Below are 19114 nucleotides of genomic sequence, written 5' to 3'. Positions count from 1 at the left end.
TCATCTCCATTTTCGCTTCCTGCAGCTCAATGCTTAGTACGTAGTACTCAATATTTGGTTAGTGAATGAGCATTGTAAGATTATAGGACCAAGAGAAAAACTAAGTTTCAGTTTTATTTCATTTCTTAAACTTTTAGATTTGTTTTTAATTCTCCAAGCTTAGAGCCTGGGAATCAGCAGAAATATAAGCTCCAACTTAAAGATGAGTATAATGTATAAGATACATCTGCACACACAGAGATACACATACAGTAGATGGAAGCATATGATTGCTTTAGAAATAGGAAATGAGCCCTTGCAGAGTGCTGAGGGCCAAAAAATCCCGAACTTAAGTGAAAACAGTCTTTGTGTATTGCTAACCATAAGTCAGTTGCAAAGTGCATGATTTAGCAGAAAAGTTATTTTGCTCTCTTCGTAGGTGATCTCATCCACATCACAACTTCTGTTATTACTATACATGAATGATCCAAAATTTTATCTCCAACTCAGACTTCTCCGAGCTGTAGACTCACAGTCTTTTCTGTGTCCTTTTAAGTGACTCAAAGGCACTTCAAATTGAGCTTATCCAAAACTACATTCATGATCTACCTCCACCAGACAGACTTGTTCTCTTCCATCATTGCCTGTTTTTCTCTGTCCGTCTAGCCAGCTAGCTTGCTCTGCAAGCTGAGAAGCTAAGACTTTATCTTTGATGCTTTCACAATTCCTATGCTCCATATCAAGTCCCTGTCACTGATTGCTGTTGGTTTTATCTCCTGACTCTGAAAGTCAAAACTGACTCACTACTCTGCATCTCTATTGCCACCAGCTTAGTGTTGCCTTCATTTCTTGCCCAGAGTGCTATACCACCTTTTTAATTCTCTGTTCGCAATCCACTCATGACTCCTAGTCAAGTTTTCTAAGGTGTAGTCAATATGATCTCAATTTGCAAATCTCATGATGTCCCTACTTCTGTAAAGACAGTGGCTTCTCATGCTTTTACAACTAAGTCCAAACCTTCTACATGGTTTTGGGATAGTGTGACATCTACCTAACTCTTTCAGTCTCATTGTACTGGACTCCTGGCTATCTGTAATCCAGACATGGTTGCCAGCTTTTTCCTACTAGTGGGTCTTCACATACACTTTTCTTACTGCTGGGGCATTCCCCTCATCTGTTAGTCTAACCCTGGTGACTTAATTCCTCCAGTGTTAAATCCCTCAAATAGCAGCTCGTTTATCACTCAGAGACCTCTGTTTTATGCTCTCATGGCATCTTACAACATTCCTTCTTGGCACTTATCCTAGTTGTAATTTCATTTTTTAATGTTTATGAATTTGGTTGATTTTACTTGATCAATATCTGTTCGTCTATCCTCTTCCTTGATTGGAAGCTCATTGAGGGCATTGATTGCTTCTCTTTTGCCAGTGGTAGTATACTGAGTACCTAGATGTAGCAGACACTCCATAAATATTGAATGAGTGTGTGAATCTTTGTGATCTGGGTATATATTAAGACTTTTATTATATAATGTGGTTTGGCATGAATTTTGCTGAATTTATATTTTCCTTTAGTCTCATAGAAATTATTATTTTTACTGGATTTGAGGTAAAAATAATTTGGATGTAGTTTAATTCAGTGTTTATATTTTGTTAATTTCTCCCTCCTTTGACCTTTTTTGCAGTGGTTCCGTTCGTGATGGCAAGAGACAGTGATAGTCATGAAAACTTGAAAGATTCTCTGGAGGAAGATTCAGAAAGTGCTAGTGAAACTGGAGGTGATGAAGATTCCGAAGATGAAATTACAAGCATTGGTAGAGCTGCCACTGATGACGTTGACAGTGACGAGGATGGTGGAGATGAAAATGATGAGGAGGAGGAGGATAGTGAGGATGATGATGAAAGTGACAGTGGCCCTGATCTTGCAAGGGGCAAAGGAAATATAGAAACTAGTTCTGAAGATGAAGAAGATATGGCAGATTTACTTCCAGAGGAATCTGGTTTTGAGCATGCATGGAGAGAATTAGATAAAGATGCTCCTCGGGCTGATGAGGTGACCTTTTGAATAAATAAGATTATTTGTCAAGAGTACCGTACAAATAGCTTTTATGGATGATAGAATTGATGTCATTAAATTAATAAGGAAAAGATTTTTTGGTAAATAATACTCTTGGTGGTGATTCTAATTAAAACTTCTTGATGCAGAATATACCTATTTAAATTAGATGTCTGTCCAAGCAGATAGGGATGAACTTCTGTATAAGTCACGTGAAATTTTGAGAAAATTGTTGTTTTAGCTAGAAGTTTACATTTCAATTCCTGCTGCACCTATTAAAAAGTGCTATAGAGTATTATATTATACTCAACTTTACTCACACGAGTGATAAAATAGCTTAATAAACTTGGTAGTTAAAAAATCAGCTCGTCATCATATTCTGATTCAAGAACTAAGAACCAAAGTGCTTTTCTGTTGACACGTCTACCATTGTATTATCCATCTTAAGTGCTATTTTATTTTATTTTATTTTATTTTATTTTATTTTATTTTATTTTATTTTTTTGTCCTTAAACGTGTCTACCATTTTATTTGGATACATTATTATAATGTATTATTAATATTTGGCCATAAATCCTGTTAAACATCTTCCTTTTGTGTAAACCTTCTCTTAAACAAAATATGTTTTCTTGGAATTTCATTCATTGAATATTTATTGAGCATCTCTTATGGCCTGATTACATAATCTGATGTTGGAAATTTTTCCATTTCTTTTTATTTTATGTAGGTACAGTCTCAGCTTAGAGTGTTGGGAACATGGAGGTTCACAATCAGATAGAGATGGCTCAGAAATGAATAAATGAAGTTAGTTAATAACATAAGCTAATTGATTAGTGGGTTTTTTAATAACATTTTTTTAATTGAGTTATAGTCATTGTACAATGCGTCAAATTCCAGTGTAGAGTATAGTTTTTCAGTTATACATGAACATACATATATTCATTGTCACATTTTTTTTTCGCTGTGAGCTACCACAAGATCTTACATATATATATTTCCCTGTGCTATACAGTATACTCTTGTTTCTCTATTCTGCGTATGCCTGTCAGTGTCTACAAATTTTGAAATCCCAGTCTGTCCCTTCCCACCCCCACACCCCCTTAAGTGCTCCTTTATATGTTGAAACCTCTTAGATTAATGATTTCAGGTTTTGGGGGAAAGAGGGCATTATATTTTAAGTATCTTAATTTTGTAAGCATTGGGAATGATATAGATTATGTAATACTTAATTTTTCTCATTTCTTAGATTACACATCGATTAGCAGTTTGCAACATGGACTGGGATAGATTGAAGGCAAAAGATTTGCTGGCTTTGTTCAATTCGTTTAAACCTAAAGGAGGTGTTATATTTTCTGTAAAGGTGAGACTTGATTTCACTTTGACGTAGATATTTCTAAGCATTTTTTTCTCTTTTTAAAGAAATTCTCTTCTTCTAAGAATTTCTTTAAAAGAAAGTCTTAGATAAATGATATGACTTAGGGATAAGTTGATTATTACAAAATTATTTTTCTTCATTGCTTATGTTTTATGTGTTTCTTTAATCATTTTCATATATTTTATTTAAAGTATTGAATCCAGTCATTTTCATGTGTGTTTACATTGCATTCCTTGAGCTTAGAATCTTGTTTCACTTTTCTTAATTTTTCCTTTGGAACCCTTAGAACATATAGAGGAGATACTCTGTTTTTGTTCCCAAACCCCATATCAGTTACTCTCCAGCCAAAATGACTATTTTTAAAACTATTCCTCAGGATGCTTTAGCTTCCTATAGTGAGTTTGGAAGTGAGTCATTACTGGTGTTTTCATTGAGTCAAGTTGTAACTCTTATTAGAGTTCCTGACCTTGACAGTTCTGGATATTATAAGAAAAGGGAAGTACTAATTAATTACATTGCTCTTATTTTGTGTGTGTGTTTAGATATATCCTTCGGAGTTTGGAAAGGAGAGGATGAAGGAAGAGCAAGTTCAAGGACCAGTAGAGTTACTAAGTATTCCTGAAGACGCCCCTGAAAAGGACTGGTATTAAATCATTCTAGAAAATAAGACTAAACCTCATATAAGTTCGCGTCACTAATTCAGAATTCTGGTCACTTTAATAGTTGGGACTAAAGTTTGCACTTGAGCCTTTGTAGTTAAAACTGTTTGCAAAGCAAGTTAAAGTCTGTCAGAAGTGGCACACAATTTCAACATTTTCTATGTGTATTTATATTTCTGTATTCGTGAAAATAATTACTGCATTTTTGAGAAACATTTCATGATTAAATTGATTTAGAGTTCTCAGCCTCATTGCCCTGAATTAGTAAGTTTTGCTTTTTTCTGAGATGTTGCTTTCTACCTAAGTGGCATTGAAACTATTTGCCTTTGAATTACATAATTTTTCTTATTTAAGGATTAAGTAGAAAAATTTAAAAATGATAGGAAAAATTCTTTGCCATAATGTAGTATATAAAAAAATTTAAGGTAGTTTTTAATCCACTAGATGGAGCTATATGTGCAGTTAATAAAAATGGTGGTTAAATAGATGGGTGGCAAGAGAGCAGATGAAGACCTTCAAAGAATGTGTTGTAGTTAAGTAAATTGAACTTATAACCATTTAGACTTGAAAAAACATGAATCTGGAATAAAGTTTTGCAAGAGCAGGAGTTCCTTTATAATAAAAACTGATGCTTTCCTAGCATATTTAATAATACAATGATCCTCTCCAGTGGTTTTACTTGAGAAGGCTATATGTGATAGCAAAACAAATAACTATTCTAAGAATTAGAATCACAGGTAAGCACATGTAATTCTTTCTTTCCTTTTCTGAATACCAAATTACAGTAAAAATCGCTAGTCTGTACCTTGTTGAAAAAAACAAAATGAGCTTAAGTATTTAATGTACATGAAGGCAAAGTCATAAAGGAAAGGTGGATTGGAATGAAGACCAGGTTGTAATATATTTTTCTTGAAACAATTACATTTCTTTTTTAAAGGGAGGTAAATATTTTTGTTTCTGTTTAAGTAAGTCTAATGAATTTTCCCCTTTTAGGACCTCTAGAGAAAAACTGAGAGATTATCAATTCAAACGACTGAAGTACTATTATGCAGTAGTAGACTGTGATTCTCCTGAAACAGCCGCTAAAATTTACGAAGATTGTGATGGCCTGGAATTCGAAAGCAGTTGTTCATTTGTAGATCTAAGGTAATCTAGTGTGTGTCTTACCAATTTAGTGTTGTAGCACAACATGATTATAAGAACTGAAATATTGGAACTGGTAGTGCACTCTGCCGTTTCACATTCTAAAAGAACATAGAACACTTTTAAGAAAGAAAACTGGAATGAGAAAATGCTAGAGTATTAGGTATGAGTCACCTCACGTTTATGTCCTTTCAAATATGTCAGTTATGTTTTTAGAATGATAGGTTTTATGTAGTGGTACTTCTTTGCACTTTTAGAGCTAGCAACCAGGTGAAGTAACTTTTAAAAAAGCATTAAGGTAGGGCAAAGGAATTTGCTAATAAACTAGTATCTCTAGATCTGTGCCATCTTAATACAGCAGCCAGTAGTCATAACTGGATTGCTTACATTTATTTAACTAGAAATTAAAAAATTTTAAACCTCATTTGCTTACTCACACCAGATACGTTTCAAGTACTTAATGGCCACATGTTGTGCAGAACAGGTATGGAATATTTCCGTTGTCACAGAAAGTCCTGTTGGGCAGTGCTGCCTGGTGAATGGATAGTGTTGCTGGCATTGTCTTCAGACTTGTGTGTTATTTCCACCACGTGCTCAGGCTTCACTGACCTGACGTGAAAAACTGTAGGGGGTTGTGGATGTCTGTTCTAAGGAAACCAGGAATCCAAACTACTGCACCGTTTTATCATTATCCTAGTTCTCTGAACCCAGTAAACCATTCTACTTTGACACTTCCAGTAGAAATCACTTCTTTGTATCCAGGTTTGTTAGAGGCTTTGTTCTCAGAATGAAATATTTCAGGGAAAAAAATGTATCAATTCATAGTCACTATATATAGCTTTCACACTTCAAAAGCATTCTGACTGGTGGAAAAATACGAATAAAATTTTTGAATTGATAATTGGGGATAAGATTTTAGCATGCTTAAGTATATAGCAACAAAGGCATACATAGCTCATCAGACAAGCTGTTTCCTCCTCTTTTCTGTTAGCAGTTTCAGTGGGAGGTGATTGTTTTGAATGTTTAAATAGTAGTTACCAAACATTCCTTTATACCTGAGTCATATTAACTGACTCCTAATGCAGGGTTTCTACCTGCTCAGAGTTTACTCAGACTTAGTGGAATTACAGATTTATAGCTTATGAATTTCAGAAATTTTGTGCCAAGGTTATTTCTAACATTGTTTGCTTTATCCACATGTGTGTTCTGTAGAATCTCATATGGTATTTGTGGATAAACTACACATAATTAGAAGAGAATCTATACTCTGGTTGTTTATCACTGCAACATATGTTTAAATAAATTTATTTTTTCTTTGTTTCTTAGGTTTATACCAGATGATATTACTTTCGATGATGAGCCAAAGGATGTAGCCTCAGAAGTGGATTTAACAGCATATAAACCAAAATACTTCACATCTGCTGCAATGGGAACATCAACGGTACCTCTTTAGAAGATGTATAGCTGCAGTGCTTTAAGAAAAGACTTTGTTATTGACTAATAGCATCTTTAGAAATGAAAAGTATTCAAAATTTTAATGCATAAGTGCAAATAGAACTGAGGCACAAGTGTATTTGCATTTTTATCTGCCACATCTGTTTGAACCTATTTTCAGATTTTTGTTATGCCTTTACGCCTAGTCAGTTACCTGCAAATGTTTCTTTTTTCTCTTCTCTTTCCCATACACTTGCTTAATTAGATTCTTCAGTAAGTAATATGTCAGTTATTAATATCCTGGGGAGTAGGGGGGAAAGAGAGAACAGATTGCTTCAAATCACAGTTAAAACAAAACTAGTGAAAATTTAAAATAGGAACACATTTTTCTGCAGATATGATACAAAAAATTAGAAAAACAATTGAAGTAGAATAGCTCAGGACTACTAGATGTCACATTAACCCTTATTAATGAACAGCCAGAAGATTTCTGTTGAGTTAGTTTGTTACTTAACTGCCTGGCTTCTCTCTGCTCTTCCACCCCGTCTACCTTCTGTCCATGGCTGGACTCTGCAGCGGCCATACAGTCTTCTCACTGCCTTTCTGGTGACAAACCACTGTGTTCTTCTGAGGACAGGCTGGTGGCGGAGGGAGAGCTGCTGTATCTGCCATGTCATGTCACCTGCAGCCTGTGGGAACTGTGTGGCTGTTAGTGTAGTGAAACCCCACCCTTATGCAATAAAGAAGGCTAAAAGAGTCAGTCACATAAAATGTAGGATCATGTTGTTTTCAAGACTGAAAAATAGGCAAGCCTATCCAGCCAGCCAGTATGGAGTTCCTTCGGTCTGACTGTATCATCCTCACCTGTGGTTTGAGCAGTGGTTTTGTGGTCATCAGCTCAGTCTTAATTATCAGAACAGGAGTAATTCTGAATCATGTGACTAGCTGGAATTTCTGCAACAATAGCAGCTATTTTAAGGATCACATCTGTTGGTTAACTCGTGCCCATTTTGTTGTTCTGATCTGGGGAGATTAACCTGAGGAAAAAAACACAGATACGGGACCCGCCCTATGATGAAGGTAAAACCTCTAACCTGACTGAGAATGGAGACTGCAGAGAGGGCAGGAGCCAGTCACTAAACTGACCATTTGACAGACCAGTTCTGGTGTCACAGGGGTTCACTGTACTTCCAACCAATAGATGCCTTTCTCATCAGTGGCTCTTAATCTGTTTTGGAAAATGGACTGAATTGACATTGTGTTGAAAGGTTTGTCGATGAATTTCACATAGTTTCTAGACTTCCTGAAATGCCTAGAACTCCAGGTGAAAAACATGTTTTGACTCATTCATAATAATGTTAACTTTTTAACTAGTGCATTTTCTTATTTGTTTTCACCATAATTAGTCCACACACTGGTGAATTTTTATTCCCAATAATGAAGCACCTTGCATAAAGCAGAGAGTTAGGAGGAGAAAGGCACAGATTAATTGAAATGGTTCCCTTTCCATGAATAGAACACTTCTCATTAAGCATGTTATTTATCATTTGTTTTAGCACATGGTAACATTTTTAGTTTACTGTTAAACATCCAAGTTAATGATAAATATTCTTTAACAAAATTGGGTTACTGACATTTCCAGTTTTTTTTCTTTTGTTGTGAAAGGTGGAGATCACTTGGGATGAAACTGATCATGACAGAATTACAACACTCAATAGGAAATTTAAAAAGGAAGAGCTTTTGGATATGGATTTTCAAGCCTACTTAGCTTCCTCTAGTGAAGATGAAGAGGAGATAGAAGAGGAGCTACAAGGTACTTGTTCATCTTTCAGTGTTCTTCATTTGTAAGCATTTAGATGATTCATCTAGACTTGTTAACAGAAATATGTCTTTGGCAGTAGCTTAAAAGGGAGTACCAAACCAATCCTTAATCCTTCTGCAAAGCATGCTCACATATACAGTATTATATACACGTGTAGATAGTAACTGAAATTTTTATTTAGAGATTTTTTTTTTAGCCTGAATTTCTTTAACCATAAACACTTTCTAAAACCCTGACCTCACAAAAAAAGCCAGGCCTTATAGACTTGTCATGACTCATGTGTTATGCAATCACATAAACTAGTAAAGTGCTTTATTATCCCCCTTTTTTAAACTAAGAACTTTTTTTGGATTATTTTTCATATTCCATTTTTCTACTCAACTAGTTTAGGAAGTAGACTCTTTCTGTTCATTTAGTAATTGTCTTAGAAATTATGACTTGCAGCCTTAACTTACCAAAGTTTAATGCTAATTAATATTTTTACCCTCCTAGAGAATGCAAGGCATTTTGAAACACCTTTCATGCTATCCTGTATATTGTAATTCTTAATTCCCGCAGGACATTAATGTTATTGTTTTGTTTAAATTTACTCACTTTTTTCCTCTACTTTTGTTCCTTATTCTTTTCTAAATCTCATACGTCTGTCTGGGATCATTTTCCTTCTGTCTTAAGTATATTCTTGATAATTTCTGGTAGTATCTACTGGTGTCAGACTCTCTTGAGTCTTAGTTTAGTCTAAAAATGTCCTTATTTTGCCTTCATTTGTGAAGATGTTTTCACTGGTAAAAAATATTCTAGGTGGACAGTCCTCCCCATCCTCACATTTATAAGAATATTCTGCTGGCTTCTGGCTTTATTGTTGTTTTGAGAAGTCAGCTCAGTCTACTTTTTTCAGTCTTTTGAAGATTGTCTGGGTTTTATTCTTTGACTGCTTTTTTTTTTTTAATTGAAGTGCAATCAGTTACAATGTGTCAATTTCTGGTGTACAGCACAATGTCCCAGTCATGCATATACATACATATATTCATTTTCATATTCTTTTTCATTAAAGGTTATTATAAGATATTGAATATAGTTCCCTATGCTACGCAGAAGAAACTTTTTTTTTAATCTATTTTTATATATAGTGGCTAACATCTGCAAACCTCAAACTCCCAGATTTATCCCTTCCCACCCCCTTTCCCCGGTAACCTTTAAGATTGTTTACTGTGTCTGTGAGTCTGTTTCTGTTTTGTAGATGAGTTCATAGTGTCCTCTTTTTTTTTTTTTTTTTTTTTTAGATTCCACGTATGAGTGATATCATATGGTATTTTTCTGTCTCTTTCTGGCTTACTTCACTTAGAATGATGATCTCTGGGTCCATCCATATTGCTGCAAATGGCATTTTTTTTTATGGCTGAGTAGTATTCCATTGTATAGATATACCATAACTTCTTGATCCAGTCATCTGTCGATGGACATTTAGGTTTTTTTCATGTCTTGGTTATATAGTGCTGCTATGAACATTGGGGTGCAGGTATCTTATCAAATTAGAGTTTCCTCCAGATATATAACCAGAAGTGGGATTGCTGGATCATATGGTAAGTCTATTTTTAGTTTTTTGAAGAATCTCCATACTGCTTTCCATAATGGCTGCACCAGACTACATTCCCACCAGCAGTGTAGCTGTGTTCCCCTTTCTCCACACCCTCTCCAGTATTTATCGTTTGTGGACTTTTGAATGATGACCATTCTGACTGGTGTGAGGTGATACCTCATTGTAGTTTTGATTTGCATTTCTCTGATAATTAGTGATATTGAGCATTTTTTCATGTGCCTGTTGGCCATTTGTATATCTTCATTGAAGAGTTGCTTGTTTAGATCTTCTGCCCATTTTGGATTGGGTTGTTTGTTTTTTTGTTATTAAATTGTATCAGCTATTTATATATTCTGGAAATTAAGCCTTTGTCAGCTTTGATTACTTTTAAAGTTTTCTTTTTGTCTTTCTGCTGTTTCAATATGAACTGAGAATAGATTTTTAAATTTATTGTGCTTGGAGTTTGGTGGGTTACTTGAATTTATGGCATGGTATCTTTCTTCAGTTTTGGGTATTCTCAACCATCATCTATTCAGATATTTCTTTTCCCGTCTCCTTCTAGGACTCCAATTAAATACATCTTAGATCTTTACCCTGTAACTTCCATGTTACTACTCTCTTGTTTTTGGTTTTGGGTTTTTTTTTAATAGTGGTACTGCGGATTGAACCCAGGACCTTATACTTTACCTCTGAGCTATTTCCCTGTCCCTTCTCTTCTGATTTTTGATCTGCTGTCTTTCTGTGCTGCATCCTGAGTGTCTTCTTTTACCAGTCTTGCAGTGCACTAATTCTCTTTTCAGCAGTGTTGAATCTGCTGATAGACTATTCATTGAGTTCTTAATTTTGGTAATTGTATTTTTTTACTTACGAAAGTCTGGTTTTAGTATTTTTCAAATCAGTAATATCACTTTTTATAGTTTAGTCATTGCAGGTGTTTTCAACACTTTCTTTTATTTCTATTAACAGAATAAACATGTTTTTGTAGTGTATGTCTGATAATTTCAGTATTTATTTGAAATCTTTTGGAGTTGATTTTTGTTACTTCACAAGAGATTTCTCTTGTTTACTTGTATGCCTGGTTAACTTTTTGTGCTGGTTTGGTATTTGAGGTGAGAGTATCTCATCAGAGAGAACTTTGATTTACTCTGATCATTCTGGAACCACATTATTCCAAGTTTTAACTTGAGATTCCCTGGCCCTACTGGGTGATGCAAGTCTGCATGAGAGCTGGTTTACTTGTGGTTGACCCTTGCTCTGGGGTATGTCCCTTGGGTCCCTGCTAAATGTGGGGGTACTACTTGGTTCTTCAACTTTCGTCCTCTTGGCCTGCCAGGCTGCCAAAACTGTAGTTTAGTCTCACAGCTGTTTCTTTGATGGCTCAATAAATGCCCTCAGGGCAAAATAGGTCTTGAACACTGGGGTCATCTCTCTGAAAACCTTCTCTTTGATTTTGACTTGGTAATTCTTCATTAATTTGTCAGTTCTTTGAAATCTTCATTCTCTTTTTTTTTTAAACCTCTTTGAAGCTCTTAAAAAGATTGTTCAAATATTTCATTCACCTTGATGTCCTCAGTAAAAGGGTTGGTGTGATACCTAGCTTCCCATTGATGGAAGCGGAAGTTCTCAAATAGTCTATATCTTTATTTTAAAAAAAATTTTGAGGATTAAACTGATCAGTGATACATTTTAAATTTACATATGCTTTTGCTTAAAATGGCTCATTTTTTAAAAAATGGGGCCAAAAACCTCTTCTCCGCTATATTGGATCTAACTCTGGAAATTTGGTAGCTTGATTGCAATTTCTTAATCAGTTTTGGGTTGATACTCTCTCCCTGATATCTTCACATCTTCATTCCTATCTATTGTAAGAATTCCCAACTGTGCACAGTTACGAATAAGACAAAATTATGTGCTGACAGCAAATGAAGAACCATAAATGTGAGACATAGATATAAATGTTTTAAACTATCAGGAGTGAATATTCTTACTTTGATTTTTAGCCTGACATTTTTCATAGCTGTCCTTTTGGTTTTCCTTTTTCATATGTATTATTTTATAAATGTGAAATTAAATAAATCCTAAAATTCTTTTTTAGTATTATCATAGGGACCATGAGATCTTAACTTTCTTAAGATCCTGTGATTGGCCCGTCACTGTTCTTTTTAGACTACTGAAGGTTTTCCTTCATTTTTCTAAGTTTTTCATAAAGTACTACTCTTGAACTGTGTCACACATGGAATGGAAAATCATACTTAATCATTCTAGTTTCTTTGTTCAGAAATCTCATTGATAAAACTACATAATTTCTTAGGTATCTAATAGCCTTTTAAAAAGTATATGATTTGTGGCTGTAGTTATATTGGGCACAAAAGTCTTCACATTAAAGTCTTGATGGCTGTTGCTTATTACTTTCTTTGGCATCCAAACATCTGAGTGACTATGTTATTTCTAGTGACTTCAGAACAGCCAAGTCTTCTTCAAATAGCCTTTATGTTTTTTTCCCCCATAGCTATGCTGATTTTCTTTTTGTTTATATACCTATATGGTCATTTAGCACTTTCCTGAAAATTCTGGATAGTTTTTCTTTACTAGCAACTCTAAGATAAAGGAAAGAAGAGCATTTCACATATTCTTGTGAAGATTGGGTACAGGTTTTTCAAATAGACTTTTGGACTGGTTTGGGAGAACTGAACTAGATTTTAAAATGACATTATTGACATAAGAGTGACAAATATTGTGGGAAAATAACCATTAATCTGTTAGTATATTTTTGTTAAGATCTTAGGCTCTGCTGGTTTCAAATCCTGACTTCACATAGTGAAATTACATTGGTTAAGTTTGCTTAGCCCCTGTGCCTTTCTTTCCATAGCTGTAAAAAGAGGATCATGATAGTTCTGTTCATGGTTGGAAAAATTGAGATAACGTGTATAAAGGCTTAGGAAGTGTTAACATACTACCTCATATCGTATATTTTTACTTTAAAACCTTAAGGATTAATAGCTTTTTGTTTGAAATACACTAATTAAGTTCTTAAAAGCATGCCTTTTTCTTCAGTATTTTGATTGATTGCAAGCTTACTTTAATTTATAATTTCGTACCTCTGGTAGATACATTAGTATATTTGAATGCCTTAGAGTTACTGGATGTTCCTTTTGTAGCTTATAAGAGATCATACATAACAGGGCTTCTTCCTGTTATAGTTTTTTTTGTTTTGTTTTTTGTTTTGGTTTTTTTTCTTGTTTTTTTTTTTTTAACTTAATATTAGGCTTTCATGAAATACTGTCCTTGAATTGGGAAAAAACAGACTTACACGAGTTAACCCACATTTTAGAGCTTCAGAAAGTAAAATTTTAGTACTGGAAAAAATCAATTTAAAGTAGGCCATCAGAGACTTACCACTAAAATTTCAACCTGGAAGGAGCTTGCTTCTAATTATGTTTTCAGAAGTAAGCTTTTAATAGAAAGAAGTACATTGCCATTTTGTTAATGTGTTCCTGATGTTTTATCCGTTGAATTACGGGATACATGACAGAATTCCATCCAACATTATTATTGTGGCACAAAGCACAAACAGGAAAAAAATGAATTTCAGCTGTTTGAGTGAAAATGTAAAAGTGTGATAGGATGGAAAGAATGTCGTGTACTATTTTTTATTCATTTAGAGAAAAAGCTATAAAAACATTTACTTAATCAATTTTTTTCATGTCACCTTTTTGAAGATATAAGGACCACCTTAGCATTGATGTTTCATGACTAAATGCTTAATAATGTCAGACATTTTAGAGGGTCTTCTGTATGCTGCTTCTAAATTTTCCTTTAGTGGGGACATTTAGTCAATTCAGTAAGTCTGCATGTTTTGCATTAAACCTAGGTTCTTATTTATGTTTTTGACTTGGAGAATTGCAGTGGAAATACAGAGCAAACAAACTTTTCACATAACTAGTTTTCTTTAGTATTTATTGCCCATGAATTTTATGCTACTCCTTTGTATTATAATTATTTTTATAAAATTAATAAATGGAAATGTGAATATTTTCCGTATAGGGAAATTAATAGCACTAACTTCTAATTTATTCATTTTTATTCTGAAGTGTTAGTGAGATCCTGATAGTAAGCATGCTTGCTTACTGTCCAATGGGAAGGATTCATCATTTTTTGTTTTGAATTACAGGCAACTTCCTTTATCTTTGTCATCAGCGGGAACAGCTAAATCCATGTATCAGATGCATTCCAACACTATTCAGGCTCATTTTACTGACCATACATTTTAAAGCTACAGTATTGGATGGTAGGGGACATAAGAGGAATAAAATGCCATCCCTGCTGTCTTGCTTGTAGGGAGAAGTCCAGGGATGTTACATGACAACAGGATTATTTTAAAATATGAATTTTAATAAAAACAGATTCCCAAGTATACTACTGTGAGAGTGCCAACTTTGCAACTGATTTTTATTTTAAACAAGATCTAAGTCTTTCACTTAATTCATTTAATATTAAGGAATTTAAGTCTGATTTTGACATTTTGTTGTTACAGTATATCTGACGTCTTTTAGAAGGTTGCTGCAGTGACTGAGATTAAACACTGAAATTAGATGTGAATTATTTCCCTGTGTTAAATGAAATTGATTTTTTTGTTAGGTGATGATGAAATCAGTGTAGAGGAAGATGGGAAAACAAAAAGAAGTCAGAAGGATGATGAAGAACAAATTGCTAAATATAGGCAGCTCTTGCAAGTTATTCAAGAAAAAGAAAAGAAAGGCAAAGAAAATGATATGGAAATGGAAATTAAGTGGGTTCCAGGTAAGAATTAAATTCTAATTAAATGTTTACTTGTTTTCCTTCATTTTGAGATGTTGCATGCATTTTAGCTGTAAAAGAAAACAAGATCAACTCTTTGGAAATATAAACTTAAAATTAAACTGCATTTTCCAGGAATGTTTTGGTGAGGAAGTTAACATGATGTTTGCATACATCATTTAATTCACTTTGGGACTAATGTTTTAGACTCTTGCCAGCTTATTCTTGGTCTCTTTAATTTACTAACTGCAAATTATCCATTTATGAAAGTAGGCCTTTCCTAGGTTTGATTCGATTATTCTCAAGGTACAGAAATTTGAATCCAGGTACTATGTATTCTAAAGTCATTAAACTTTTTTTCAAAATATGTAATTCATAAGTGGACTCTTCTCCAGTAACCCCTAACTAGACTTTAAATTAGTGAAGTTTCACTAATACAAAATATGTAATACATAGTTTTCCATCTCAACTTGGCAATTTTTGAGTATTTTTGAATAGTCAAAGAAGTTTAGCATCATAAGTGATTTTTAAAACTGCCTTGAAGGTTTCAGGCACTTTTTTTTAGAGTAGTGCAATATTAGTACAATACTAATTAAAACCATGTCAAAGCTAAACAAAGATAAAAAATGAGATAAATGAGGATTGTTTCCTCACATATGCATTTTTTTTGTTAACAATCCTGGGCAAATCAACATGTGTCTTTGCAAATAATACTGCTTTTGCAGATTTCTGCTTTTCACCTATATGTATATCTTTTAAAGCTAGATATTGTGAGGGGAGGGAAAACATTTATTTATTTGTTTGTTTTTTTAATGATGGTACTGGGGATAGAGCCCAGGACTTCATGCATGCTAGGCATGTGCTCTACCACTGAGCCCTCCCCTCCCCCCAGGTATAATTTTTGACAAGGATTTAATTCTTTTCGTCTCAGTTCCTCTGGAGATGAAAAGATACTACTTATAACACCATTGCTTAAAAATTAAGTGTTCTATGTTCAGTTACTCCGTTTCTTACAACTAGTATGTTTTTGCCCTGAGAGTAAAACATCTGTTTTCATAGGTTGTGTTCACTTGGGGAAAAAAAAAAAACTAGCATATTTTGATATTTGAGGATTGATTGTTTTCGTAAATTTATTAGGATTGACACGTCTCCTGCATATTTCTGTAGGAATGTAGATGCTATGTTATAGCTCATTTATTTTAAATGTTTGGCTTTTTCAGAAAGTGATGGTAAGAAAAACTGAAGTTCAGTAGTGTTATCATGTGAACAGTGGTTGGGAGAACTCAATGTAGCCTGGAGAGGAAAAGTCTAAAAAGTGACTTAACATTTATTTTCAAATACTTGTGGGATAAATATGTAAATGAAGACTTAATCTCACTTATTACCTCAGAAGTCCAGTGCTTTTGCCAGTGGATAAAAGTTGAAGGAAAGTTGTAGGGGGAGGGTGTAGCTTAGTGGTAGAGAGCCATACATGCTTAGCATGCTCGAGTTCCTGAACTCAGTCCCCAGTACCTCCATTCAATCAGTCAATCAGTAATACCCTCCCCCCCAAATAATCAAAAACAAAATAAAATAGTTGGACCAAAAAATTTTTTTTAAGTTGAAGGAAAGTAGGTTTCAATGTAATATGAAGAGGAATTCTCTATATCTTTAGAATTGTTCAGCAAAAGAATCCAGAGGCTGCTTTAAGGGGTTGAGTGTCCTTTGTCAGTAAGTCACAGTCAGGCAGTACAACCATACTGCTCAGAAATGTGTGTAAAGTTTTTCGCTTGAGGTCCTTGAATTTATGATCCCAGGAAATGTTGAATTACATCTTTTAAGTCCAACATGGTGTAATTGTAGCTTAATTATAATCTTAGAATGAGCTTATTGAATGAAGATATTTTGAATGAACGTGTTTTAAATTGAGGTATTCAGTTAACTATTTGGGAAAGAAGATTTAAAATAAACTTGATTGAAAAGTTCTATAGCAGATATTTTAGAGTTATATTGTGGGCCAGATTTAACCTTTGTCTTTATTAATATAGTTATGTAGTACAGCTACCAAAAAGGGGTACATAGGAAGCTTTAAGCAGTACAGTTTTCCTAGAATAAGCCTCACTTAGACATGGAACATTATCCTTTTTTTATATATATTCCTAAATTCTATTTAGTAATGTTTTGTTTAGGATTTTGCACCTGTGTTAATGAGGAATATTTGTCTTACGTTTTTGTTTCTTGTAGTGTCCTTAGCTTTTGGTATCAGGGTAACGCTGACCTCATTGTAATGAATTAGGAACTGTTCCCTCTTAAATTTAGCAGTACATTTTTATCTTGCCTCTGCTATTTGTGGATGTGATATTAATGTCATATAAAATATTTTTAAAAAGAAAAATGAAAAATGATCATCTGTAATTCCATTACCCCTATTCAGCCACTGAGTGATTAGGTAGATTGTGGTTTAATTTATCATTTCTCTTTTGTTGAATATTTAATCATATTTCTAATTTTTCACTATGGTAGACCTGTGGCATTGGAAAGAAATTTGATCTAAGGCTGTTACCAAACCCAAACCCACAAATACCAGTACTTTCTTAGATCTCTTCACTTTCATCACCAGCCAAGTAATAGGCTTGCTATTTTAGGGCCTTCTACTTATAAAAACAATTTTTTAACAAAGATTCCCCGTCCCACTCCCCTGCCATTTAAAAAATATCTCTGTGCATGTGAGACCTTGTAGAGACCACAAGGAGAAGCCAGCGCTGGCAGTCAGTCTCACTCCCCCGTTAATATGACTTCCTCACTCACACAGCAGCTTTACTTATGCTGTGGATCAACCTGTGGTTCTCTCACAAGCTGTTAAAACTACCAATGTCCAAGCCTCAAATTTTAAATCTCAGATGCCAAACATCTAGGATGTTATAAATAATGTATAGCTTTTTCCATATTTTGAACTATTTTCATAGGATAGCTTCCCAGAAATGGAATTACTAGGGAAGGACACGAACACTTTTTGTGTCTTGAGATTATTGCCAAATTGCTTTCCAAAAGGATTGTACCGGTTTTTAATGCCTTCAGCAATGATGAAAGTGCCAATTTCATGGAATTATCATCAACATTGGATGTATAATTTTCACTTTAGGTTAAATGAAGGAAAATTGATATTATGCATTTTTTAAAAGTCTTTAACCATAGTATTTTTTAAGGCCCCCAGCGGGGTATTGTTAACCTATGAGTCTTTGGTATAGACATGCACTTAAGTGCTTGTGTACCTTTTCTATGCGTGTGTGTGTGTGTGTGTGTGTGTATTAATGCAAAGGCTCTTTGACGTACTAGATGTGTTAAATGAGATAATAAACTTACCTTTCAGGACTTCAGTTTACTTATTTGAAAAATGGGACTAATAAAACCTTTCTTGCTTAATTTAACATATTATAAAAGTACTTTGTAAGTTGCAGAACACTGTTCACGTCATACATGTATTTTGTTAGATACAAGTTTTAAGAAATGTATGTTCCCAGTAACAGCTACCCGGAACCAAAGGACTTTTGTGATGTTATACTTCAGTAAACCACAGAGGGTCAGTATGAGATTGTACTATATCACCCATCAGCTTTTCTGTGGCTTGAATTTCCGAAATATTAAACTCTTCAGAAAAATAAATACTCTTAATAATCACTAACACTTGCTGGACTATGGCTTGGTTTGGTTTTTAAAAGGAATTTTAGTTTAGACTATTTAACTTCCTATCTTTTTACATTGGATTATACAGTATTGTAACATTAGAAGTTTAATTCCTTAAGGGTGAATATTAAGGGAGGCGGATAGCAGGTACATGGGTATAACAACTAGAATGAACACTCTTTCTATTGCTATTTTAGTTCTTCATGGACATGTGATAATACAACCTTATTAATTAAAATTATAGATAAGTAAAAATGCTGAATTACAAGATTTTTAAGGAAAGTTGTAATTCATTGTTTTGACGTGTATGGAGTAATATTTCCCATCTCAGTGTGTCGCTAAAGAAGTATCCTGCCTGGCTCACTTTGATGAGTAGAGAAGGTGATTCATAATTAGCATATTGAGCGTTCATCAAGGAATGTGCCTCATTGGAGAACTTGTAGTATACATTTAAATGAGGCATACTGAGTTTTATCTCATAATATATAAGGTATAAATAACCTTCCCTGTATTAATAGTTCCATTAATCTATGTGATAGTAATTTTTGTTGTAGATATTGCAAGCTGTGTATTTTAATCTTTGAAATTTCATCCAGAATATGAGCAGATAA

The 19114-nt window shown here is 34.0% G+C and overlaps 1 protein-coding gene across 1 annotated transcript in view; it reads left to right on the top strand.

The window, feature by feature from the left end:
• The window catches only part of ESF1 (ESF1 nucleolar pre-rRNA processing protein homolog), a 54073-nt gene that overhangs the window by 4550 nt on the left and 30409 nt on the right, over positions 1 to 19114 (top strand). The window contains exons 3-9 of the mRNA XM_010979126.3: positions 1664 to 2031; positions 3281 to 3394; positions 3952 to 4052; positions 5062 to 5214; positions 6538 to 6652; positions 8311 to 8458; positions 14682 to 14843. Coding sequence (XP_010977428.2) covers positions 1664 to 2031; positions 3281 to 3394; positions 3952 to 4052; positions 5062 to 5214; positions 6538 to 6652; positions 8311 to 8458; positions 14682 to 14843 — 1161 coding nt within the window. The remainder of the gene's footprint in view (positions 1 to 1663; positions 2032 to 3280; positions 3395 to 3951; positions 4053 to 5061; positions 5215 to 6537; positions 6653 to 8310; positions 8459 to 14681; positions 14844 to 19114) is intronic.

Source organism: Camelus dromedarius, chromosome 18 (genome assembly GCF_036321535.1).
Source record: "Camelus dromedarius isolate mCamDro1 chromosome 18, mCamDro1.pat, whole genome shotgun sequence".
NCBI classification, from domain to species: Eukaryota; Metazoa; Chordata; class Mammalia; order Artiodactyla; family Camelidae; genus Camelus; species Camelus dromedarius.
This window is presented reverse-complemented; position numbering and strand designations above follow the sequence as displayed.